Source organism: Amblyraja radiata, chromosome 7 (genome assembly GCF_010909765.2).
Source record: "Amblyraja radiata isolate CabotCenter1 chromosome 7, sAmbRad1.1.pri, whole genome shotgun sequence".
Classification (NCBI taxonomy): Eukaryota; Metazoa; Chordata; class Chondrichthyes; order Rajiformes; family Rajidae; genus Amblyraja; species Amblyraja radiata.
The window spans coordinates 29,118,959-29,145,743 of NC_045962.1; the positions used below are offsets into that span (position 1 = coordinate 29,118,959).

Consider the following 26,785-nt stretch of genomic DNA (forward strand, 5'->3'; position numbering starts at 1 on the left):
AACCCAAAATGTCTCCTATTCATGTGCTCCAGAGAAGCTGCCTGACCAGCTGAGTTACTTCAGCACTTTGTGTTTTACTTAAAATTCCAGCATCTAGAGTTCCTATATATGGTACCAAGTTAAATATAGTACAAAGGATTTAAATGATAATTTTAATTATTATATATATGATATAACATACAAACTGTTGCATTGGATGATCATGAATTTATAATGAAGTTGACTGGAAACATATTAACTCCAATTGAATACATAACAACATAACAAATATCTTTATGTGAGTTAAGGTAACTTCTAAAATATGCCGTATTATTATCAAGAACACTTACATTTTTGTAAAAAGAAAACGTAAACAGTTCTGGAGTTCTTAAAAAAGGCAAAATTTCAATTTTAATGTGGCTAAAAATAGAGAGCATTGAGCTAAAACATCTTTTGTGGTTCTATTGCTATCAACGTATTTAAATTATAGATTCACGTGCATTAGGTGAAAAAAATGTTAAACATAATGTTTTTCACACTTTAAATTTAATAAAATGAATGTTTATTAATGTGTACAAATGTAATCAGCTGCTTTATCATTATCAGGTTAATTAGGTATTTGAATAGTTTAAAAAGGTTCACAATAGAGTGTGAATAATTTATTAGTGAGATCAGCGATTAATCCTCTTGGGTTACCTGTTACCTTGGAGATAACTCTGGAATAAAAAAGGTGAGCAATGAAGTAAGTAAATTCATTTGTTTGTTGACATTAAGATAAAATTCACAAAGGCACCAATACTGCCTTCCTTTGCATTCACGGTTGGATGTTCATCAAATTTGTCATTATGGACCATGGTAACAGATGTTATTCTGGAAACTGTAGTCGGCACAGATGATTGGAGGAAGTTAAAGTCAAATAAATATTTGTAATTAAAATGTTAAATTGAATGGGTTTTTTTCTCAAACTTCCATTTGTCTACTCAAACTTCAACACTTTGCCCCATAAGTGTGATTGTATTGCAGTTACAATAAAATCACCATGGCACAGCTGGCATTCATTCGGACCATTGAGCCCATTCAGCGATGGGCTGTCCTGATAATCCCATTTCCCTTCTCTTTCTTCATAACCCAGCAAAATATGTTTTTCTCAAGTATGTATCTTATGAACCCTAAATTTTGATTTGCACATTATTGCAAGCTGTGAATTCCAGACCAAAAACATTTCCATAACTTTGATAAACACAAAGTGCTGGAGTAATTGAGCAGGTCAGGCAGTATCTTTGAAGAACATGGATAGGTGACGTTTCGGGTCGGGGCCCTTTTTCAGACTTCTGAAGAAGGATCCTGACTTGAAATGTCACCTTTCTATGTCCTCCAGAGGCTGTCTGACCCGCTGAGTTACTCCAGCATTTTGTGTCTATTTTTGGTATAAACCAGCATCTGCAGTTCTTTTTCTATAGGATATTACATTATCCTTCAAAGATGGGCCCCGGATGAACACCTCAATGAACCTAGCATTAATGGTCTTAAATTATTGGAGGCAAATTATTAAAATGCTGAGAGACAGGATTTATCAGCATTTGGAAATGCGTGTATGAAGGATAGGCAACAAGGATTAGGTGAGGATAGGCAACGTAAGGATTAAGGATAATCAACATGTCTCATGAATTTAATCTGAGTTTCTATTTTGAAGTGATGACTAAGAGGATTGGCACGGATGGGGTAATAGACTCTGCCACATCAACTTGAGCAAGGCTTTTAACAATGTCTCGTGTGAAGGCTGCGACCCAGGCAACTTCAAATCTCACTTATGCTCAAATATTTCGAAGAATTTGCAAACTTAAAATTAATGTAAATACATTTTTTTAATTCACATTGAAAGAAAATGTAATTAAAACAATGTTTAGAAATAATAAAAGTGTGCAAAGCTAAATCTTTTGAAGAAGTAAATGTTCTTCACCTTTTGCCATACAAATTCAATTGATCTAAATGGTGTTTCAAATCCTGCAATAAGTCTGATCCAAGTGTTGATACCTGGAGTAATATGAGGCATCGTGCAAGAACTGAGCACTGCTACTCAACTTTCCCATATAAAATAAGTAATTCAGCATCTGAATCTGTTGGGCCCTGGAGCTCTTGTTTTATGTATACATTGTGATATCTGAACCTCACAGATAAAGGGAGTATTCATTGCCCAATGTTCATTGAGAAATGTGGGGTGAGGCAGACTTGAATTGCTTCTTTGGAATTGTTGAAGGTACTCCATTTGTGCTATAGAGTGGGCAATGCTAGGATTACACTCGGTGATGTTGATTTATTTTTCAAGCCAGGATGGCGTGCACTTCTATTGTTATCATTCGTAATATTAACACCAAGGAACTTGAAGCTCAACAATTTCCACTTTGGCCCCACTGATGCTGATTGGGGCATGTAGTCCACATCATTTCTTGAAGTTGATAACTAGCTCCTTTGTCATGGTGACATTGAAGAAGAAGTTGTTGGCATGACATCATGTTATTAAATTATCTGGGCCTTTCCTGTACTCTGTCTTGCCATTGTTCATGATCTAATCCACCACAGTGGTGCCATCTGCAAACTTATAGATTGATTTAGCTCCAAATTTGGCCACACAGCGGGTTATGATCGCTGCGTTCCACATGAATTTTTGGACAAACCAGAGTGAGAAGTAATCTCAAAGCATTGTGCTAGATTTTCTTTGTCTACTTATCAATGCCAACTCAATTTCTTTGACTCATTTGTTATCAGTACTTCCAACATTGGAGTGAAGGCGCCAAGGTATCCGTGACCTCGTTAAATGTTGCTGAATTTCCTTTCTTAATGAAATGTTAAGATTGAGGAATAAACTGAGGAAGTGCTGACATGGAGAGTGAATTAAAAGATTTGTTAGATGAAATAGAGATAAAAGGAATGAGAATGAAATAAGAGAGTGGTTGGGAGCTTTGGAAGATGTCCCTTGTGCCTTATGGAATGGGGCAGAATTCTTTGGAATTAGAGGATGGGTTTCTTGAAGCAGAATATGCAGCCTCTTAGCTGATCCTGTAATTGCAGTATTCATGTGGGCTGTTCCAGTTAAAGGTTTGGCCATTGGGTGATCCTCAGAATGTTGGTTCCTGGAGGTATTTTAGTTTTTAGCTTAGAGATACACCATAGAAACAAGCCCTTCTGCCGACCGAGTCCACGTCGATCACCGATCATCTATCTATTCACTCATTTTCTATGCCCACCGAGTCCACGTCGATCACCGATCATCTATCTATTCACTCATTTTCTATGCCCACCGAGTCCACGTCGATCACCGATCATCTATCTATTCACTCATTTTCTATGTTATCCTACTTTCGCATCCACTTCCTGCACACTTGGGGCATTTTACAGAGGCCCCCTGCACGTCTCTTTGGGTTGTGGGAGTAAACCGGAGCGCTGGGAGGAAACCCATGCAGTCAGAGAGAGACCATGCAAACTGACAGCACCCGAAGGCCGGGTCGAACCAGTTGTATTTGGTCATAGCAATGCTGTGACATATCAAGGATAGATGATTTAACTTAAACTTATTAATCATGCTAACTTACTAACTCATCCAAGTCATTGATATAATAATAATATAATAATAATAAACTTTATTATGGACTCGAGGTCCAGACAAGGGGCAACATTACATTAAAAAAATGCATTGCATATTAAAAAATATCATAATGTACATATAAAATCTTAGTATATCACATAAAAGCATCATAAATTATATTTAAAAAACCCACGATACATGAGTTAAAAATCCAGATTAAAAGAATGATCAATGTCCTACAACGAGACAACGATACCAGTGTCTCCACAGCTGGGATTCGTAGTGTGCAGTGCTAACCCTTATGTTTGACAAGGCCACAATAATTACATTTTTAGAGTCATTTATCCTGCAAATGAATTTATACATGTGATTTCTTAGGATAGCTTCTAAAGTACTGACTCCTGCAGCCACAAACATATTACTGGCACTACACCATCTAGGTTCCCTTAGCAGTGTTCTCATGGCATCGTTATATGCCACCTTTAGTCTCTGCAAACTTGTCTTTCCATAGTTCGACCACAGGTGCGCAGTGTAGAGTGGTGTGCAGTATGCTCTAAATAGCGAAATCTTCACCACATCTGCACACGCACCAAATTTACGCAAGAGAATATTCGCCTGTACATACAGCATGCGTCATTGCCTATAAATATCCTCATCATCTGTCATTTGTTCTGTAATAATATGCCCTAGATATTTTACCTTATTACAGACACTAAGATTATTGTTAGACAATTTAAAATCAGGAAATTTTAGACATTTAACCTCTTTGGTTCTACAGATCATAACAGCACTCTTACTAGCATTATATTTAATATCATGTTCCACACCATACACAGAACATATAGTAAGGAGCTGCTGGAAACCAGCGCTAGATGGACTAAAGACCACAAGATCATCTGCATACATAATATGGTTCACTAAAATATTACCAATCACGCACCCAGTATTACAGGCTTTCAATTGTTTAGACAGATCATCAATATATAGATTAAAAAGGACTGGGGACAAAATTCCCCCTTGTCTAACACCATTGCTAACCCCAAATGGGGCTGAGACCCTATTGCCCCATTTTATTTGCATAGTCTGGTGGGCATACCAGTAGGCCAGAATTCTTACAATGTATTTAGGCACCCCTCTTTGACATTTTACCAAACAGCTTTCTGTGATTAACACTTTGGAAGCATCAATAAAGCACATAAGGATTGAAGGGTTTTTGCCTCTATATTTGTTTACAATCTCCTTTAGGGCATATATGCATGTCAGTGCCATGTTTAGCTTTAAAGCCAAACTGGTTATCTGTGGAGTTAACAAACTCATTTATTCTATCCAGCAGAACTCTTTCTAAAACTTTTGACAATATGCTGGCTAAAGCTATGTGGGCCTGTAATTATTTAGGCTGCCTACTTTACCAGCTTTGTCCTTAATGACAGGCACTAACAGAACAGACAACATTGAGTCTGGTAACAAGCCATGAATCATAAAGCCAGTAAAACAAATAGCAAGGAGAGGAGCTATGTTCATACTCGCATACTTAAGATGTTCAGCAGAAATATGATCCAAGCCACTTGCTTTGTTGTTGGACAGCTTGTTCATGGCCTGATACACCTCATGTGACATAATCACCATCGAGTCATTACTCTCAATATTGTCCACCCTATACAGGTCACCTTGGACACAGTTGAATAAAGTACTATAATGTTGTCGCCATAACTCCGCGATATTAGCTGTTCCGGAGATTCCATCTACAGTGCATGGTAGAGATGTTTTGCAACTGTTAAGAGCTCTCACTTCTTCCAAAAATCTGTAGCATTGTTACTTAGCAGCTTCTTAGCCGTGGAATCAGCCCTCATAGCTTGCTCATTTTTACAGATGAAGCGAACAGCATACTTATACCTTGCATTAGTGAGCTTCATGTGCTCAAACACAGGCCCCTGTCTGGGTCTACCTGTCATAGCCCATGATTTGGTGGCTTCACGGTATAGATTGCAAACTATATTTATATTGCACTTCAAGGTGATAACTGTGTTGGTGGAAGGTCCAACATTTTAAAGTCCTCTATGTCTTGATTGCAAATTAAGAGTAATGAATAGTGTCAGCGCTTTCTTCCCTAGGATGTAAAAAGGGAATCAATTGAGGGATAAGATTGTGATTTTTATGAGAGTAACATTAATCTTTCTTTCAACAAGACAAAATGTTGATAAATCACTGTTCCACTGAAGTCTAGGTCCATGGTATTGGACATTTTAAGGTAGTACAAAAATGAATTTGGTTATTTCTGCTTAAATTGTCATTTTATTGGTTGCATAAAATATTTTATAATCCAGAATATACTGCCATCCAAATCAATTGATTTATAAAGTAATAACCTATTTTCTAAAGGATGGGGGTAACTTCATGGGTACACAAAAATGCTGGAGAAACTCAGCTGGTGCAGCAGCATCTATGGAGCGAAGGAAATAGGTAACGTTTCGGGCCGAAACCCTTCTTCAGACTGATAAGGGGTGGCGGGGAGAAGGAAGGAAAAAGGGAGGAGGAGGAGCCCGAGGGCCTGGGGACGGGAGGAGACAGCTCGAAGGCTAAGGAAGGGGAGGACAGCAAGGGCTAACAAAATTGAGAGAATTCAATGTTCGTGCCCACCGGATGCAGGCTCCCCAAGCGGAATATGAGGTGCTGTTCCTCCAATTTCTGGTGTTGCTCACTCTGGCAATGGAGGAGACCCAGGACAGAGAGGTCGGATTGGGAATGGGAGGGGGAGTTGAAGTGCTGAGCCACCTTCATGTAACTTCATGGTTAGGACAACAAACCCTGACACAATCGAGTCAAAGCCTGCATTTATGAAAATTCATAAACTTGATCACTTTTAGTTGAAAATGTTTTTTGAAACTGACTGGATTAATATCCAGCAAATATCCATCGTTTGTTAATATAGCTAATAATAATGCTGCTAGAAATCTCAACACGCTATTTTGTCTGCCCACAGAATGATAATCTCACGTTGTTGGAACTTTATCGCTTGTCAATGCAGTCCTTTCTCGTGCATAAAGGATATTAGACCAAGTGCGGACCCGTTGGGTCCCGTTCCGCCAATGTAATATTCCACCACTCACCCATAGCCCCCAACTGAGCATGCGCAGTTGATGTTTTTAAAGTTTATAATGGTAATAACTTGTAAAATATAAGATCAATGTGAACGCATCTCACTCTCCCTCTTCAGTCCCCTATTCCCCATTCCATTATCCACCCTCTCCCCACCCTCCACCAACCCTTCTCTGCTTCCTCCCCTCATCCCCCTCCCTCCCCTCCTCTCTCTTTCCCTCCCCTCCTCCATTACCTCACTATCCCTCTTCCTACCCTTACTCCATTCCCCATCATCCCCAGCACTCCCTCCCCCTCCTCTTCACCCTCCCTCTTCTTTCCCTTATCCTACTCCCCTCTCCACTCCCTCCCTCACACCTCCCTCCCTCTCCTTTCCCCTATCCTCAGTCACTCCCTCCCTCCCCCATAACCCCTCTCCCCTCCCTATCCCCTCTTCTCCCTCTATCCCCCTATCCCCCTCTCCTCATCTCCCCCTTATCCCCACGCCCCCCACTCTCCCTCCTCACCTCCCCCACTGCCCTCCTCTCCCTCTATCCCCAACTCCCTACCTCCCCCCCACTCCTCCTCTCCCTCACCTCTCCCATTCCCCTCCCTCTGCCTCCATACCTCCTGCTCTCCCTCAATCCCCCCCAGGCTTCCTCCTCACCTCCCCAGGATTTCGATGTAAACTACCGCTGGCCCCGTTTGCTCCACTACGTCGACGATGAAGTAACTGAGGCGAGGGCTGTCGGGGGGATGGGCCGAGCGGTTTGGAGGAGAGGGAGGGAGAGGCTGAGGCTGCGGCCTAGTCCTTGCCCCGTGTTCTGCTCCTCTCCCTCCACGCGGACCCGGAGCAGCAGCCTCCGGACCCCGCACCGGCTCGATCCGCAGCCCAGGGCCCGGAGCCGCACTCAGGTCCCAGTCCATGACTGTGTCCGCTCCCCAGCGCCCAAAGCCCGGGCCCGGCTACAACCCCGGGGCTCGGCCCATGTCAGACCTCTTCTCCTTCCCTCTTTCCCCTCTTCTCCTCCCATCCCCCACTGCCTCCCTCACATCTCCCTCCCTCTCCTTTTCCCTACCCTCAGTCACTCCCTCCCTCTCCTTAGATTTGGGATCCCATTGTGACTTAATTGTGAATGAAAATGAAAGAATTTGAATAATTTTTTTTATGTAAATGAGATTCGGGATCACATTGTGACGTCATTGTGACGCGAAGACGGGCAGGGCAAGTGGAAAAGTGGCTTTAGTAAATTTAGTAAATGTCAATAACATATAAAATATAGCATTAATCCGAACACAACTAGTCCCTTTTATATCCCTGGACAATGGTCGTCATCGGGTGGCCTCGCCAGCAGTCTGTTCGTCCTTTCACCCTTTCTGTTATTTTTAGTCTGTTTAAAAGTATGTTCCTGGAGTTTTCTTAGTCTTTTTTATGTGGGGGAGGTGGGGAGGGGAAGAGGGAAACCACTTCCTGGTCACGGGATGCGTCTATTCTCCGAGTCGCATATTTGCTCCTCCCCCCCCCTCGCGGCCTACCATCTGGATTGGCGCGGCCTTCCCTACTGGAGACCGGCCAGAGCTTCAGCAGCGGCGCAGCATTGAATTCCATCGCGGAGCGGGCGATGCCTTACCGGGGATCGCCGTGTTGAAGCTCCGGAGTGTTGGGCCTGCCAACTTTAACACCGTGGAGCTGTGGTTTGTGGAGCTTCAGCCGCGGGCGGCTCTGACTTTTAACATCGCGGAGCCTGGGATCTTTGCCGAGGATCGCCAGTGTTGGAGCTCCGCCCAGCTCGCCCTGTGGACTTTGGGAGCCGCGGTCTACGGTAGGAAGTGGCCGATTCGGAACTCCTAGCCGCTGAGCGTGTTCTCCATTCCGACGCCAGAGCTCCGATCATCCCGGCAAGAGGGCCTGAAAATCGGGCCGTCGTAGCGCTGAATTCAGAGGGCCCAAAGGTCCCGACCACGGGTGAACAAAGAGGAAGATGACTGAACTTTATTGCCTTCCCTCACAGTTGGAAACGTTGATTCTGCTGTGTGGGGATGTTCATGTTAAATTCTATCGTGTATTGTGTTCTTTTTATTCATTTGGCTGTATGGTAATTCAAATCTCACTGTACCAATTGGTGCATGTGATAATAAATGCCACTTGAACTCTTGGTGAGTAAGGTGTCCAAAAATTGTAGCATTATTGTGTACCGTTTTGAATCATCACGCACTCACACGCATACAAACAGAGAGTCTTAGTAATATATACTAGACCAAGTGGGACCCGTTGGGTCCACCTTCCCTCTTCATTCCCCTCTCCTCCTCCCCACTCCCTCCCTCTCCTTTCCGCTACCCACCTCCCTCCCTCCCTCCCTCCCTCCCTCCCTCCCTCCTCCCTCCCTCCCTCCCTCCCTCCCTCCCTCCCTCCCTCCCTCCCTCCATAACCCCTCTCCCCTCCCTACCCCCTCCTCTCCCTCTATCCTCACTTCTCCCCTATCCCACTCCCCCATTAAACACGATGTTTAAATAACATTTCTCCTCCTCCCCTCCCCCACTCCCTCCCTCTCCTTACAACAATGTAACAAATCTCTCATTGCATTGGGTGTTCGGTCATTTGGTAACATTGTAACAGGCAGGGCTAGTTTTAAAGTGAAAAGCTTGATTTTTTTTAAGTGAAAATTTAATTTTTCTAAAGTTTAAATTGTGAATAACTTGTAAAATATAACATCAATCTGAATGGAACAAACTTTTTTTATGTAAATGAGATCCAATTGTGGGGTGAAACATTGCTGATGGGCAGTTTATGTAAATGAGATCCCATTGTGACATCATGCCCTGCTAACTGCCAGTGCAAGTTCAATTGATTTTTGTCAAACTGGATTTTGTAACGTTTAAAATGTGAATACCTTGTAAAATATACCATCAACTTGAATGAAACTTGATAAAAACACACACCAGAACAATGAGTATGGTCGTCCAAAAATTGTAGCGCTATCGTGTACAGTTTTGGCGTAGTTCCGGGAGCACACCCTGGACAGACACAGACATAGAAACAAACAAGATGAGAGTTTTAGTTATATATATATATATATAGATGTTTTATTTAAGTGATGAAGTATATTATGCAAATTTTGCATTCTTTATAAAACTTTTTATTATTGCATTCATTTTCTTAAGATCGTACAAGACATTTATTTGGTTTATTTCACAAAAATGAATTATAGATATGTGTGCTATTTATTGATTGAGGATGGGTAACAAAATCCCACTAATTTCAGAATTACCTCTATTGTCATTGGAAGGTTGGCTGCAGCAATGGTAGAACCCCCAAGTTAGAAGATGGATTTCAAACATAGATTCTTATGCTCAAAACATTACCGAGTTCTGCACTGTTGTAGCTGTCACCTTTTGGATGAGATTTCAGACAAAGGTCAAGCTTGCTCCTGCGGGATCCAAAGATGCTATTTTGATGATCAGAGAAATTAATCTCAAAAAATAGATTAATAGATTGGTATTAATTATTATTTGCTGCATCTTGCTATTCATGCATTGGCTGTTGCATTTCCTACATTGCAGTTGTGACTACACTTCAGAATGATCTCAATGGATTGTAACCTGGTCTTGAAATAGCTAGAAGGAATTTTCTAGTCTGCTGCAAATATGTTTGTGATATAGAAAAGAAAACAAAACACAAAGTTTGTGAGGGTGCAATAATTGTTGCATATTTTATCTGCACATCTAGCTTTAGTACAATGCATCAAACAGAATTTTTTATCAAACAGAATTTTTAGAACAATATGTAATATTATTTACGTGGACTTGTACGCAGATCTAGTTAATAATGTATTATTTTTCTCTTTTCTTTCAATCCTCTGCTAAATGTTGGCCAACTGCCTTCTCTCATGTCTTGTGCATTGTGATGGTTAGGTTGATCAAGATTTTTGCAATGGAGCATGGAGTATTACCAAGAACTAAAGTGTAAATCTTGTAATACAGTTCGCTGATTGCATGCACATAAGCAGCATTGAATGCATACAACATCCTGGAATGGGTCGCTTTGATCCTGACATCTGATTTTGGCACCTGTTTGATCCTGGGACCAATTATATTTAACTTTGCAGTTGGGAAGCATTTCTGTGCAAGGAGCCCTTCATACCTATACTGTGCAGGCTTATTATAGATCCCCTAACTATGCTGACAAGGATGAGGTGTATCATATGACTTGATACACCTTCCATTTTATTTCTGTGTTCTGCTATAATATTGTGCAGCTGTGTCACATTTATGTTTGTGTCCTTCGCAATGATTTTTGAGAACAGCTGTTTTCGATAGTATATCATGTAAAACCTCTGTTTAAAGATGTATATGTTAGTATTTATTTAGTTTCAAATGTTACATTATTCTCTGACCTATCTGCAGAAAAAAACCGAATGCATCACTTCAGCCTTGGCTCTTACCCAAGATTCATATTTTCTATTTTTCAGGAAGTTTTCTATTTTCCATATTTATGGCGGCTGCCTATCAACAGGCTGGGTTTGAGACATTGACTGAACCTACGGACGTCTGGGAAATAATAGAGACAATTGGAAAGGGAACCTTTGGAAAAGTCTACAAAGTGTCTAATAAGCTAGATGGTAGCCAAGCTGCAGTCAAAATACTGGATACAGTCAGTGTTAGTATTTGGAATATTCTTTTAATTGAAAATATCATTATTTTAACTGACAATATCTATTTTTCTTACAATATTGCATGTATTTTTATTAATGCGATTGATACATCTTAACATTTGAGTGAAAATACATTTACACAGCAAGAATAAGTTGCTCACAAACATAGGTGTTGAGCTACCAGTCCCATTTCCTCCTAGCCCAAGTCTTAAGCAGTTAAGACTTTGCATTTCTAGATTATTTCTCCCAATTAAGGATTCATTGGGGTATCTTCGGCCCACCAAGTCCACACAGACCAGCGATCACCCTATACTCTAGCACTATTCTACCCACTCAATTTACAATTTACAGAAGCCAAATAACCTACAAACCTGTCCATCTTTGGAATGTGGGAGGAAACCGGAGAACCCAGAGAAAACCCACAAGGTCACAGCGAGAACACACAAACTCCATATGGACTGCACCTGTCATCAGGATTGAACCCGGGTCTCTGGCGCTGTTATGTGTGCTACTGTGCCACCCCCTAAGGCCACTTCATAATTTGAATATGTTTCATTAAGGTTTCAAACTCCAGAGAATACAAGCTAAAATGATTCTATCTCTGAATCCATGTATAGGAAGGAACTGCAACACTGGTTTACTCTGAAGATAAACACAAAATGCTTGAGTGCCTATCTTCAGTGTAATGCTGCCTGACCGGCTGAGTTACTCCAGGATTTTGTGTCTATATCTTCTCATTCTATGTATTTCCTTTAAAGAACTGCTGAGAGCAAAAAACATTGTTTTTTACCCTATTTATAAAATGCTCCTTTGCCAATGACTCCATCCTTCTCCCTGTGAACTATTTAACTATGGTTAAAATAGCTAGATTGCAAACAATCTGGTTATTTGATACTATCACATTTCTAACTGCATGTCTACTCTAACACTGCTACCTGTTTTCCTCTGTGTAACATAGGTCAGCTTTGATCAAGTCTCATATTACCTGCTACTAAATACTTTATTTTCACATGTAGCTAAGTACAGTTAAATTCTTTCATTTTGCATACAATACACGAAGTTCACACATATTCGCCACGTTTCTGGCATCGACAAAGTTACAAAAGTACTCATTAGTCATGTTGTTCCCTCTTTGTTCTCGGCGCTCCCTCCACCAGGTCCCTCTTTGTTCTCTTCTCAGTGTGCCCCCCCCCCCCCGCTGGGTCCATCATCATCCTTCTTCTGCCTGTCCCGCTGAGTTACTCCAGTTTTTTTGTGTCTATCTTCGGTTTAAACCAGCATCTGCAGTTCCTTCTTACACACTTCTTCATCCTTTGTTATCTTTGAACACTTCTTCTGAGACAAACCTGCCCACCGTCCATTATCCTACCCTCTGTAAACCTCCAAAATGATTGTGCCTGTGTCCAATCTCAAGAGGTTGAATATGTAGGAAAGAACTGCAGAAGCTGGTTTAAATCGGAGGTAGACACAAAAAGCTGGTGTAACTCAGCGGGACAGGCAGCATCTCTAGAGAGAAGGTCTTGACCCGAAACGTCACCCATTCCTTCTCTCCAGAGATGCTGCCTGTCCCTCTGAGTTACTCCAGCTTTTTGTATCTACCCTCATGAGGTTGAACCTGTTGCTCAATACTTTTCACATTTCCAGTATTATCCTCAAACCTTGATTTATTTTCCAGCATATTTAGCCTGATTTGTTTCTTATCTATGCAATTAGAGCTTTGAGAACCATCTGTTATCTTCTTACACTTTTATTTCTGGTATCTCCCAGTGAAATATTGGCTTCTGTTTTAATATTAGTATCTTCTATGGCATCACCCTTTCCCATGTCTGTAATTTCCTGTAGCCCTACCTCCGGACAACCTCCATATATCCATTTCTATGATGTGATCATCCCTAATTGCAATAGCTTGACCTTTGGCAGCTGCACCGTTTGCTTTCAGATTAGATTAGATTAGAGATTAGATTCCTTTATTGTCATTCAGACCTTTCGGTCCGAACGAAATGTTGTTGCCTGCAGTCATACATATAATAATAAATAACAAACATACAATAAACACAAATTAACATCCACCACAGTGAGTTCACCAAGCACCTCCTCGCTGTGATGGAGGCAAACGTCTTAGTCTCTGTCTCTTCCCTCCTTGTACTCCCTCTGCGCTGAGGCGGATCCAGGCCGAAGCTGCCGCCCTCCAGTTCAGCGGACCTCCGAAGTGATGTCACCGCCGCCTCAGCTCCGATTCGGGCCGCTGCCGAAAGCTGGAACACCACCTCAGCGAGTCGGGCCGCCGCCGCCTCAGCTCCGAGTCCCGCAGCCTCAACTCCGAGTCGGGCCGCCGCCGGAACGCAGCCTCAGCTCGAGTCGGGCCGCCGCCGAAAGCTGGAACGCCGCATCAGCGAGTCAGGGCCGCCGCCGCCTCAGGCTCCGAGTCCCGCAGCCTCAACTTCCGAGTCGGGCCGCCGCCGCCTCAGCCCCGATGTCGGCCAGCTAGTCCTGGCTGGCTCTGACTTCCGGGAGCCTCAGAGGTCGGTCGCAGTTGGAGACCGCCAGCTCCGCCATTAGGCCTCAGCACAGACGGAGGCAGAGAAGGGGGATACGACAAGAAAAGTCGCATTCCCCCGAAGGAAGAGACAAAAAACATGTTTCACCCCCCCCCCCACCCTCCCTACACATAACACAACCTAATAAAATAAAATGTAACTAAAACAAGACAAAAAAAAACCAACAAAAAAGTAAAAACAGACGGACTGCAGGCGAGCCGCAGCTGTTCAACAGCGCCGCCACTTTCAAAGCTCAGGTTTTGGTTTCCTTCCTTAAACATTTATCTCTTGTTTCTTTGGTAAAATGCTGGTTAAACCCTATGTCTGACACAACATCTGTTCATTGTTCTTATTATAACCAAAGGTCCTATAGCGGATAGCGGATAGCTATAGGATCTTTGATTATAACATGTGCCTGTCAGTGGCAAATTTTTGTTATTTCCAAACTGTTAAGGGCCTGTCCCACTTGGCTGTCATTTGCGCGTAAATTACGCGACATCATTTACGCGTCACAACGCACGACGCGCGCGACGTGACACACATGTGATGTGCGCATGGTGCGCATTACGCACGCATGGTTAGCGATTACATAGGCAGTGGCGCGTGGCCGCGCACGACAGCGCAGGATTTTGTGATGTACAAAATCTTCGCGCGCCATCTGCGTGACGCGCAAATGACGGCCAAGTGGGACAGGCTTTACTATGTCAGCACTATTCCTGTCAAACGTGGCCTCATAATTGTGAATGTGTTAATTGGCCCGTATTGAAACTTTCATGATGAGAATTAAGCTATACATTAAGTGGCCCTCCCCTGTATTGATACATCATTAAAGATTTACCTCTGCCACTTCAGGTACAGTTCAACATATGTTCAAGAAGGAACTGCCAATGCTGGAAAATCGAAGGTAGACAAAAATGCTGGAGAAACTCAGCGGATGAGGCAGCATCTGTGGAGCAAAGGAAATAGGCAACGTTTCGTGTCGAAAAAGTCTGAAGAAGGGTTTTGACCTGAAACATTGCCTATTTCCTTCGCTCCATAGATGTTGCCTCACCCGCTGAGTTTCTCCAGAATTTTTGTCCACAGTTAAACACATGTCAGTCATCTCACTTAAAATTCCACTGTTTGTGTACACAAGGAGCCACCCTTCAAAAGTGGTCTATGTTCAGAGTTGTGCTCAGATCTTTCGCACCAGCCATTGATACAAATATTAAAATGTGTTCTGCCTGTTAGGATATGCCCCATTTCCCTAAATATGTAATTTTGCAACAGTACGTCTACACACAACTTTTAAAACACATAAAAGATATATGGATAGGAAGGGTATATTTGGCTAAACCAACCAATCCCCGTCTACTGATACTGTCCTCCGCCTAGCGGAGCTGGTCCTTACACTTAATAACTTTTCATTTGACTCCTCCCATTTCCTCCAAATACAAGGCGTAGTAATGGGCACGTGCATGGGCCCTAACTATGCCTGCCTCTTTGTTGGGTACGTCGAACAATCCTTGTTCGAGGCGTACCGTGGCCCTATCCCCGAACTCTACCTCCGCTACGTTGACGACTGCATTGGTGCTACCTCCTGCACCCACACACGACTCACTGACTTCATCCATTTCACCACTAACCTCCATCCGGCACTCAAATATACCTGGACCATTTACGACATTTCCCTACCATTTCCTGACCTCACTATCTCCATCGCAGGTGATAGACTACTGACTGACATCCACTATAAACCCACGGACTCCCATGGCTATCTGGACTACACTTGTTCCCTCCCTGCTTCCTGTAGGGACTCCATCCCCTACTCCCAATTCCTCCGTCTACCCCACATCTGCACCCAGGATGAGGTGTTCCACACCAGGGCATCGGAGATATCCTCATTCTTCAGCGAACGGGGGTTCCCCTCTTCTACTATAGATGAAGCTCTCACCAGGGTCTCTTCTATATCCCATTACTCTGCTCTCACTCCCCATCCCCCCCACTCGTAACAAGGGCAGAGTCCTCCTTGTCCTCACCTTCCACCCTACCAGTCGTCACATACAACAAATAATCCTCCGACATTTTCACCACCTCCAACGTTATCCCACCACTTGCCACATCTTCCCATCTCCTCCCCTGTCTGCTTTCCGCAGAGACCGCTCCCTCCGTAACTCCCTGGTCAATTCGTCCCTTCCCACCCCCTCTCCGGGCACCTTCCCTTGCAACCACAGGAAATGCTACACTTGTCCCTTTACCCCCCTTGACTCCATTCAAGGACCAAGCAGTTTTTTCAAGTGCAACAGAGGTTCACCTGCACCTCCTCCAACCTCATCCATTGCATCCGCTGCTCTAGATGTCAGCTGCTCTACATCGGTGAGACCAAGCGTAGGCTTGGTGATCGCTTAGCCAAACATCTCCGCTCGGTTTGCAATAACCAACCTGATCTCCCGATGGCTCAGTACTTCAACTCCCCCTCCCATTCCAAATCCGACCTTTCTGTCCTCGGCTTCCACCATGGCCAGAGTGAGGACCACCGTAAATTGGAGGAGCAGCACCTCATATTTCGTTTGGGCAGTTTGCACCCCAGCGGTATGAACATTGACCTCTAATTTCAGGTAATCCCTACCTTCTCCTCCCCTTCTCAACTCTTCCTCTGGCTCTACCTTTTCCTTTCTTCTTCCCGCCCCCTCCCCCCCCCCCCCCCCCACCCTCACATCAGTCTGAAGAAGGGTTTCATAGAAACATAGAAAATAGGTGCAGGAGGAGGCCATTCAGCCCTTTAAACCAGTACCAATGTGATCAAGGCTGATCGTCCCCAAACAACCCGTGCCTGCCTTCTCCCCATATCCCTTGATTCCACTATAGTTATAGCCATTGAAATTATAGTTAATCACTTATTGCTGTCTTTCATGTTTAAACATATTAAAATTCGATACACTTTTTAAGTTTGGTGATTCTACTGAGATGTTCTCCAAGAGAATGCCTGTTTAATTAAAAGAGACCGTTTTATATCAATCAGCTTCAGCCTCTAAGTGACTTACTTCACACATCTCACGTTGTTAAATTTGCGATGCTGGATTCGGAAATAAGCATTCCATAAAAGTGAAATGGATGTTTTATAATTTGTCTGAGGTCATGGTCAGTTTTAGGATTTAAAAAAAAACAACTAATTTTGTGAAGCTATTGTCATTATAGTTCCTTTAACTCTTCTTTAAGAGTACACCTTATGCTAATTTATGAGCGTTTATTCATTTTTATCATATTCTTAGGTTGTCGATGAGGAAATTGAAGCAGAATATAGTATCCTCCAGTCACTCACAAGCCATCCCAATGTTGTTAAATTTTATGGAATGTTCTACAAAACTGATGTGAAGATTGGTGGATATCTATGGTTGGTTTTGGAGGTAAGGGGCCTGTGGGTTTAAAATAATTTTCATATTTAACCTGTGGAGAAAAATACCAAAGAACATTGTAGAGATATAAAGCTATATATTATGGTTGGTGATTTGTCAACTGTCAGGAATAATTTATCTTAGACATATAATTTCTTAATTTCTTATACTCACCCTCATTACACTCTCACCTCATAATTTAGCCCAATGTAATTTGAGGCTGCACTTCTCCAAAGCCACTATCCTTCCTGTGGTGGGACGTCCGATTGAGATCCCCCAACCTCACCTGGTTCCACCTGTCACCTACCAGCCCCTAACCTCACCCCCCACCCCTCCCAATCACAATTTATTAGCTATCTTACCTTCTACCCTCTCAGTTCTGATGCAAGGTCTTGACCCAAAATGTCAACCATCCCTTTGCCTCCACAGATGCTGCTTGACCAGTTGAGGTCCTCCAGCAGTTTGTTTTTTAGCTCAGATTTCTGCATCTGTGTCACGTCTTCAACTCACCTAGTTAAAGTTAGGGTCAATGTCATTAATGTCTCATCATTTTGACATTTATTTGACAGGCAACTTTTACAAGGTAGAATCAGTAATGCTGTGTCTTTGGAATATGTTATGTGGTGTCAAGTTTCTTAACCATTCTCTTGATGATTGTTTATAGGATGGCATAAAACATATTGCACATTGGCATATTGTAGATGGAATCTGTGGAGTGAAATGGAAACAATACATTTCTGTTGGGGCCCTCCATTCTTGATCACCCTAAAGAAAAGTCCAGACTCGAAACGTCGCCTGTGTGTTTTTATCCATGGATGCTGTTTGTTTTTTTCTTCAACATTTCAGCATCTGTAGACTTTTTCTGTCCCTATAAGATTGAATTCCTGGGTTTGGGTAGCAATGGGGGGAAATGAAATCAGTAACATCATCAATAAAATAGATTTTTACCATTTTTCCTGGTGAAAATGAGATGGGTAGAATTTGTTTTAAATGTTTATCAGAATCAGTTTTATAATAATTGTGAAAAGCCCCATCTATTCTTTTGTTTAGATTAATTTAGAGATACAGCGTGGAAACAGGTCCTTCAACCGACTGAGTCCTCACCGACCAATGATCACGTGTACACTAGTTCTATCCTACACACTAGAGACAATTTACAGAAACCAATTAACATACAGTGCCCTCCATAATGTTTGGGACAAACACCCATCATTTATTTATTTGCCTCTGTACTCCACACTTTGAAATTTGTAATAGAAAAAAATCACATGTGGTGAAAGAGCACGTTGTCAGATTTTATTAAAGGGTATTTTTATACATTTTGGTTTCTACATGTAGGAATTACAGCTGTGTTTATACATAGTCCCCCCATTTCAGGGCACCATAATGTTTGGGACACAGGACTTCACAGGTGTTTGTCATTGCACAGGTGTGTTCAATGCAGGTATAAGAGAGCGCTCAGCACCAGTCTTTCCCTCACCTTTGGAAACTTTTATTGCTGTTTATCAACATGAGGACCAAAGTTGTGCCAATGAAAGTCAAAGAAGCCATTATGAGACTGAGAAACAAGAATATAACTGTTAGAGACATCAGCCAAACCTTAGACTTACCAAAATTAACTGTTAGGAACATCATTAAGAAGAAAGATAGCACTGGTGAGCTTACTAATCGCAAAGGGACTGACAGGCCAAGGAAGACCTCCACAACTGATGGCAGTAGAATTCTCTCTATAATAAAGAGAAATCCCCAAACACCTGTCCGACAGATCAGAAACACTCTTCAGGAGTCAGGTGTGGATTTGTCAATGGCCACAGTCTGCAGAAGACTTCATGAACAGAAATACAGAGGCTACACTGCAAGATGCAAACCACTGGTTAGCTGCAAAAATAGGATGGCTAGGTTGCAGTTCGCCAAGAAGTACTTAAAAGAACAACCACAGTTCTGTAAAAAGGTCTCGTGGACAAATGAGACGAAGATTAACTTCCATCAGAGTGATGGCAAGAGCAAAGTATGGAGGAGAAGGAACTGCCCAAGATCCAAAGCATACCACCTCCTGTGAAACACGGTGGTGGGGGTGTTATGGCCTGGGCATACATGGCTGCTGAAGGTACTGGCTCACTTATCTTCATTGATGATACAACTGCTGATGGTAGTAGCATAATGAAGATCAAACAAATGCCTCAAAACTCATTGGCCAGCAGTTCATTCTACAGCAAGACAATGAACCCAAACATACTGCTAAAGCAACAAAGGAGTTTTTCAAAGCGAAAAAATGGGCAATTCTTTAGTGGCCAAGTCAATCACCCGACCTGAACCCATTTGAGCATGCCTTTTATATGCTGAAGAGAAAACTGGACTAGCCCCCAAAACAAGCATAAGCTAAAGATGGCTGCAATACAGGCCTGGCAGAGCATCACCAGAGAAGACACTCAGCAACTAGTGATGTCCATGAATCGCAGACTTCAACCAGCCATTGCATGCGAAGGATATGCAACAAAATACTAAACATGACTACTTTCATTTACATGACATTGCTGTGTCCCAAACATTATGGTGTCCTGAAATGGGAGGGACTATGTATAAACACTGCTGTAATTTCTACATGGTGAAACCAAAATGTATAAAAATTGCCTTTATTAACATCTGACAATGTGCACCTTAACCACATGTGCTTTTTTTCTATTACAAATCTCAAATTGTGGAGAACAGAGACAAATAAATAAATGATAGGTCTTTGTCCCAAACATTATGGAGGGCACTGTACAAACCTGCATATCTTTGAAATATGGGAGGAAACTGGAGCACCCTGAGAAAATCCAAGCAGTAACAGGGAGAACGTACAAACTCCTACAGACGTCATCCATAGTCAGGATCAAACCGGTTCTCTGGCACTGTGAGGCAGCAACTCTACCTTTGCACCACTGTGCCACCCATAATGATTTTACATTTTTTAATTGATGTACGTATATGAATGCGAGTTTTGTACATCGCGGCTATTTAAATAGAAGTATTACAAATATTGCGTTGCATTTAGCTTTAGAAGTATTACACATAAAGCAATCACATTGACTGAAATACCACTTCTAATTGAAGTCATTTACAGAAAATTAATGTACTTGAATTTTTTGGATGTTGGTCTGTTTGTGAACATTAATGGTGCAAAACTATTTCTGTGCAAATCTGATCCTTTGGCACAATATGCAAGGACTTTTGAAGTATGCCAGTTGTCTGGGTTGTGCTAGTAGCACTGATGACATGAAAGATTGAAAGGGCAATAATCTCTGTCCATCATTCATGAAATTGGTCTGCTTCAGGAAATTTAGCTTGGCTGAAAGGATACTACTTGGGAAGAATAACACAATCAAACCATTGATCTTCTCGCTATCCTTCTTGTGAAATGAATACAATTTTAATGTCAAACAAAATTATGTTGATGTTTTATGAATGAAGTTATGAAAATATTTTATTACTAAAGCATACAATAGAGAAGAAATATTTGGGCTAATTTCTCTCTGCCAAGTTTTCAAATAATATGTGAAAAATAACACTGACAAAATTTTTAAGAAGGAACTGCTAATGCTGGAAAATTGAAGGCAGACAAAAATGCTGGAGAAACTCAGCGGGTGAGGCAGCATCTATGGAGCGAAGGAAATAGGCAACGTTTCGGGTCGAGACCCTTCTTCAGACAGGAAAGAATTGGGGCCCTTGTATTGCTTCTGAATATCACCTTGCCTAAATAAGTTCAATGGTTGTGATGTTTGACACATTTGCCCTTGAAGAGAACACAGCAATTTAAATTTCTTGAGTATAAATGGGCTAACTTTACATCAAGTAAAATCAGTGCAGTAATGAGAAATTATATTGGCTATAGATAGAATCGGTTTGAGTGGAGAAGAGAATTAGCAAGGGAAAGAAATTGTTGGTGTAAGACCCCTTGTGATTACTACACTGGAGAACAGGTCATTAATCAAGGAATAATGGAGACTAACAAGAAAGCTGATGCAATAATAGTGGGTACATTTAATATTTTATTTTGGACAATTCAAAGGTGGTCTTCAGGATAACTACGGTGCTTTCAAGACAGTTTCTTAGAACAATATGTTGTGGACTCGGGCACAAACTGTTTTAGATTGGCCACATGTAACAATGTGAGATTAAGAGAAGACATTTTGATGATCATAACATGATAAAAATTTCACTCAGTTTGAGAATGAGATACTTTTAAGTAAAATTATAAAAATGTGAATTGGTAGGGGTTGAGTTGGTAGTGGGGAAATATATCAGAAGGAAAGATGGTAGATAAGTATTTTAGTTTAGTTTAGTTTAGAGATACAGCACATTAAAAAAAATACAAATGTTCACTGAGCAGCGATCCCTGTACACCAGCACTATCCTAGACACACAGGACAATTTACAATTTACAATTTTTACTGAAGCTAAATTAACAAATATACAAACCTGTATATCTTTGAAGTGTGGGAGGAAACCGGAGCACCCGGGGAAAACACCCGCAGCCACGGGGAGAAAGTACAAATTCCGTACAGGCAGCACCCATAGTCAGGATCGAACCCGGGTTTCTGACACTGTAAGGTCGTAACTCTACCGCTGCACCACCGTGCTGCCCCAAATTTTGCAGAAATTTTGAGGAGATCTTTTGTAATTCTTAACAAAGGTACATTGCATTGATAAATAAAGAGAAAGATGACCCATCTGTGCCTGACTAAGGAAGTTAAACAAGGTATTTATTTGAAATAAAAAGGCATATAATGTTACAAAGATCACCGTGGATGGCTCGATTGTAACATGTATTGTCTTTCCGCTGACTGGTTAGCATACAACTAAAGCTTTTCTCTCTACCTTGGTACACGAGACAATAAGCTAGACTCAAACTCAAACCAGCAATGGATTCCTGAATAAAAATGATAGGGGAGCCAATGCACATAAATGGGCAGCACAGTAGTACGGCTGGTAGAGGCGCTGACTCACAGTGCCAGAGACCGGGGTTCAATCCTGACCTCTGGTGCTGCTTGTGCGGAGTTTGCACTTTTTTCAGCGTGGGTTTCCTCTGGGTGATCTGGTTTCCTCCCACATCTCAAAAACGTACAGGTTTGTAGGTAAGTGGGCCTCTGTAAATTGCCCTAATATGTAGTGAGTGGATGAGAAAGTGGGATAACTAATGTGATGGGTGATCGATGGTCGGCGTGGATTTGGTGAGCCGAAGGGCTTATGTCCACGCTATCTCTAAACTCTATAGCATGGTGAGTGGAGGCCATGGTGGTTTTCTGCCAAGACTCTATCCTGCTTTTCAGGGGTTGCTGCAGTTGAATTTCTGGTCATTGGTGACACTGAGGATCTTGAAGTAATGCCTTTGAATATCAAGAATATTTAACTCTCTCTAATTAGAAATGTATTGTCAAGCACTTCTGTGGCAATAATGCTTGTTGCCACTTATCCGTCCATATTTCAATTATGTCCCTGCCTTGTTGCATGGAGGCGTGGATTGCTTCATTTGCTGAGCAGTTGTGAATGGATTTGGTCACTTAGTTTAGAGATGTAGCATGGAAACATGCCACTTGACCATGTTGTCTTTCGATTCACATCAGTTCTATGTCATCCTATGTTCCCACTGCCTGCACACTAGGGCAATTTACATTGGCCAATTAACCTGCAATTCCACACGTCTTTGGGGGTGGGAAACCGGATCCCTTGGAGGGAACCCATGCAGTCACGGGGAGAGTGTGCAATCTCGACACAGACAGCATTCAAGGTCAGGATTGCACCTCTGGCTTTGCCAGGCAGGCAGCTGTTCAGCCGCGCTGCTGTGCCGTGCATTGTTCGATCATCAGCCATCGCCAGAGAGCAGCAACACCTGGGGGGTAGGGACTTTTTGAAATGTTATGTATTAAAATCATGTTTTAGTGCATTGTAGAAGTATGATTTCAATGTTTTTTGTTTGAAGTATTTTTAAGATAATGTAGGGCCTACATGAGAGGTAGGAGCAGGTGATTATTATTTCTGTTATTGCTCGACCTCTAAAGACTGGGGGATAATAATACAGGTCATCCCCCACCTCAAAAAGTGGGGGGATATATCCCCGTCTCCCCCCGGGATCGATGCCAGTGCCTTCCACAGTACAGAAAATTTGACAAAAAAACTTTAAAATGTGTTATAATTTCGTGCTTTTTTTTGTTTGTAGTTGGAAAAAGGGACAAGAAATAATCAAAACATTTCCTGATTTTGCAAAGTCATACAAATTATGTTTTGCTCAGGGAAAAAATTAGAGTATTTTGAAAGTATGCGTTCTCCTTTTGACATATATTTCATTATGATTTGAATGTGGAATCATCAAACCATGACATTAATAAAGGGGGTTTATGTTTGTGGAAACATTACTTTTTTAAAAGTAAGACTTTCGAGAAATCTAAAATGCATTAGAAATATACATATACATGCACTGAGTTTCTTACCCAGAGCAGGTGAATCGAGGACCAGAATACAGATTTAAGGTGAAGGGGAAAAGATTTCATAGGAATCTGAGGGGTATCTTTTTCCACACTAAGGGTGGTGGGTGTATGGAACAAGCTGCTTGAGGAGGTAGTTGAGGCAGGGACTATCCCAACATTTAAGAAACAGTTAGACTGATACATGGATAGGACAGGTTTGGAGGCAATCCAGTGATTTGGCCGCCACTGCCTTCAGTGGCAGAGAATTCCACAGATTCACAACTGGCTGGGTGAAGAAAGTTTTTCCTCATCTCAGTCCTAAATGGCCTACCCCTTATTCTTAAATGGGACCCCTCGGGAACATTTTTCCTGCAGGCAAGCAGGATACTTTCTCCAACCACCCGCATTTGAAGGCCACTATCTTCCACTGCTTCTACCCAGTGTTTGGTACCCACTTCCAGCAGCCACTGGTTGTCCTCCAGGATGCACCGAGCCACAGCCTGGTCCATGCTGGTCCATTCACGGCAGCGGCGCAACGCTTCCTCCTCGCCTTTGACCCGAGGCGCGGCCGCCTCCGACAGCCCGGGACTCTTGCATTGAGGCTGCTCCATGGCCGGAGCTGCAGCGAGCAGCTACCCAGCGCTGCAAACACTGGCCAGCCCCGGCTCCCCGTCCGCATCTGCCCCCGATGCTGCTTCTGCTTCCATCCCTCCCTCCGCCCCGACTCTCCAACACCCATGACCAGGTTGCTCAGAGCACAGCAGCGCCTCGTCCAAAGCTGGAGATACTGAAACATGTCTAGCCAAAAAAGTGGGGGGGCTGCAGCCCCCCCCCCCCCCCCCCCCCCCCGGTTCCGCAGCCCATGCAATTGCCTGACAACAGCTGGGAAGAAACTGTCCTTGAATCTGGAGGTGTGGGTTTTCACACTTCTATACCTTTTGCCCGAGGGAAGAGGGTGCGACCTGACCTTGATTATGCTGCTGGCCTTGCCGAGGCAGCGTGAGGTATAAATGGAGTTGATGGAAGGGAGGTTGGTTTGTGTGATGGTCTGGGCTGCGTCCACAATTCTCTGCAATAACGCAGAGGGAGTCCGCAGAAGGGTTCCGACCTGAAACGTCACCTATTTTCCAGAGATGCTGCCTGGCCCGCTGAGTTACCCCAGCACTTTGTGTCTATCGTCGGTATAAACCAACATCTGCAGTTCCTTTCTACTCTTCAAGTCATAAGGTTTTGAGTACAGACATTTAACACAAAAATATAGGCTGACACCTCAGTGCAGTACTGAGGGAATGCTGCAGTTTTGTACATGCGGACTTTGGGATGAGATATTAAATTGGGCCTATTGCTCTCTTAGGTGGACATTGAAAATTCTAAGGCACTATTTAAAAAAAGAGCAGAGAACTAACCCTTGGTTTTCTGGCCAACATTAATTAATCAGTCAACATTACCTGATACTCAAATCATTTTTTTTTTCATGCTGTTGTGAGAATGGGCTGCGTGCAAATGAACTGTTGAATATCCTGAATCTCACCAAGGATTAATTGTCAGAGGTACTTGTAATTAAGGATGTCCTCCAAATGGGGGTAGAAGGCTCTATAACTAAAGGTCATTTTATTCCTTTCACGGAAATATGGAGTGAGATTTTTGAAATAGAGTCGTACAGTGTGCAAACAGGCCCTTTGGCACAAATTGCCCATGCCAACCACGATGCCTCATCTACACTTGTCCCACCTGTCTTTGTTTGGCTCATATCTCTGTAAACCTTTCCTACCCAGGTACCTGTCCAAATTACATTTAAATGAAATATTTTTCTCACATTTCTTCCCCAGCTGTGCAATGGAGGTTCTGTCACTGAGCTTGTCACTGAGCTGCTCAAGCATGACCAATGCATGGATGAAGCACTAATCTCATACATTTTATATGGAGCACTTTTGGTAAGAAATAAGTGACAAAGAGATGATTTCTCAGTTTATGTATGCATTCTTATAGCATAATATTTAAGATAATGATTGTGACTGGAGTATATTGCTGGTGCAGTGCATTACTAAGCATTTCATTAATGCCTATGCAGATTGGTTTAAAGTTACTGAAAGGATAATTATTTTGTCCACATCCATTTGATCTATTTGTATTTTCTGTAGGGCCTTCAGCATTTACACAACAACAGGATTATTCATCGCGATGTCAAGGGCAACAACATACTCTTGACAATAGAAGGAGGAATCAAGCTGGTTGACTTTGGTAATTTCTATTTCCCATTTATTTTCTCTGAAGTTTGCAGTTTAGCCAAAGGCTGCAATTTATTGATGCCGTAGACAGCGCAAGCTTTACTGTGACGCCACAGGCAAAGTATATTTTGCTTTTTGTGTCAGAGGATTAAATTTAACAGATGGACTACCCAAGGAACTGTTAGCTGTAGCCTGTCAGCTCAAAGATTTTGGAAAAACTGATCGTTCTTAAAATGATGAACAAATCAACGTAGAATGGGGCTAAATGTATTTCATTTATTTGATAGTATTAGAAAGCTTCCTTGTACAATTGGAACAAACTATTTTATATTGGCTTTAGTTATTTTACAGTGTGGTATGATTTTTCTTTGCTTCTCAAAGGGATGCTGGTTCTTTGTTAAATGACTTAATAGCCTAAAGCAATACTAGTCCCTCTGCACGAAAGGGAAAATTGACTTGGCACCAAATATAACTGCTCCATTTAATTGCTGATTTCCTGAAGGTAAATTATTAAGACTGGGAAAATATAGATCAAAAATGCCTTGGAGAATTGCTAGTAACTGCTCTTACTAATTTAAGGTAATAGACACCAAAGCTGTTCACCTCTACATGTCCTGTTGTGAGTCTGAGATTTCTCCATGACAACCAGCATCATTGCAGCTCTATGTTCAGCTTGTGTGGTGAGCTAGTCTGTGCCCGTCTCATTTGTTTATCCTGGAAAAATACTTGGCTATCATGAGATTTATTGAGATCTACTGAAATCCTCAAATGCAGGGAGAGATTTAAATAGATGCCAATCGTGGGATTGCAAACCAACAACAAACATTTGAAAGGTGCATGTCGACCATATTACTACAGATTTGATTTGATACATTTTGGTTATTTTTGTGCAAAATATTAATTTTTCACTTTTG

At 42.2% G+C, this 26,785-nt stretch overlaps 1 protein-coding gene and 1 long non-coding RNA gene across 2 annotated transcripts in view; one reads left to right on the top strand and one right to left on the bottom strand.

Annotated features, from left to right (window-relative positions):
- myo3b (myosin IIIB) overlaps positions 1-26,785 on the top strand; it is a 398,335-nt gene that overhangs the window by 5,588 nt on the left and 365,962 nt on the right. Inside the window, exons 2-5 of the mRNA XM_033024000.1 lie at positions 11,107-11,294; positions 17,078-17,212; positions 25,473-25,577; positions 25,785-25,884. Coding sequence (XP_032879891.1) covers positions 11,130-11,294; positions 17,078-17,212; positions 25,473-25,577; positions 25,785-25,884 — 505 coding nt within the window. The 5' untranslated portion in view covers positions 11,107-11,129. The remainder of the gene's footprint in view (positions 1-11,106; positions 11,295-17,077; positions 17,213-25,472; positions 25,578-25,784; positions 25,885-26,785) is intronic.
- Positions 22,392-26,470, bottom strand: LOC116975209. The gene is made up of 3 exons (XR_004412565.1): positions 26,460-26,470; positions 23,924-23,925; positions 22,392-22,448 (listed from the first exon to the last, which is right to left on the bottom strand). It is a non-coding gene; the product is annotated as an uncharacterized LOC116975209 (long non-coding RNA).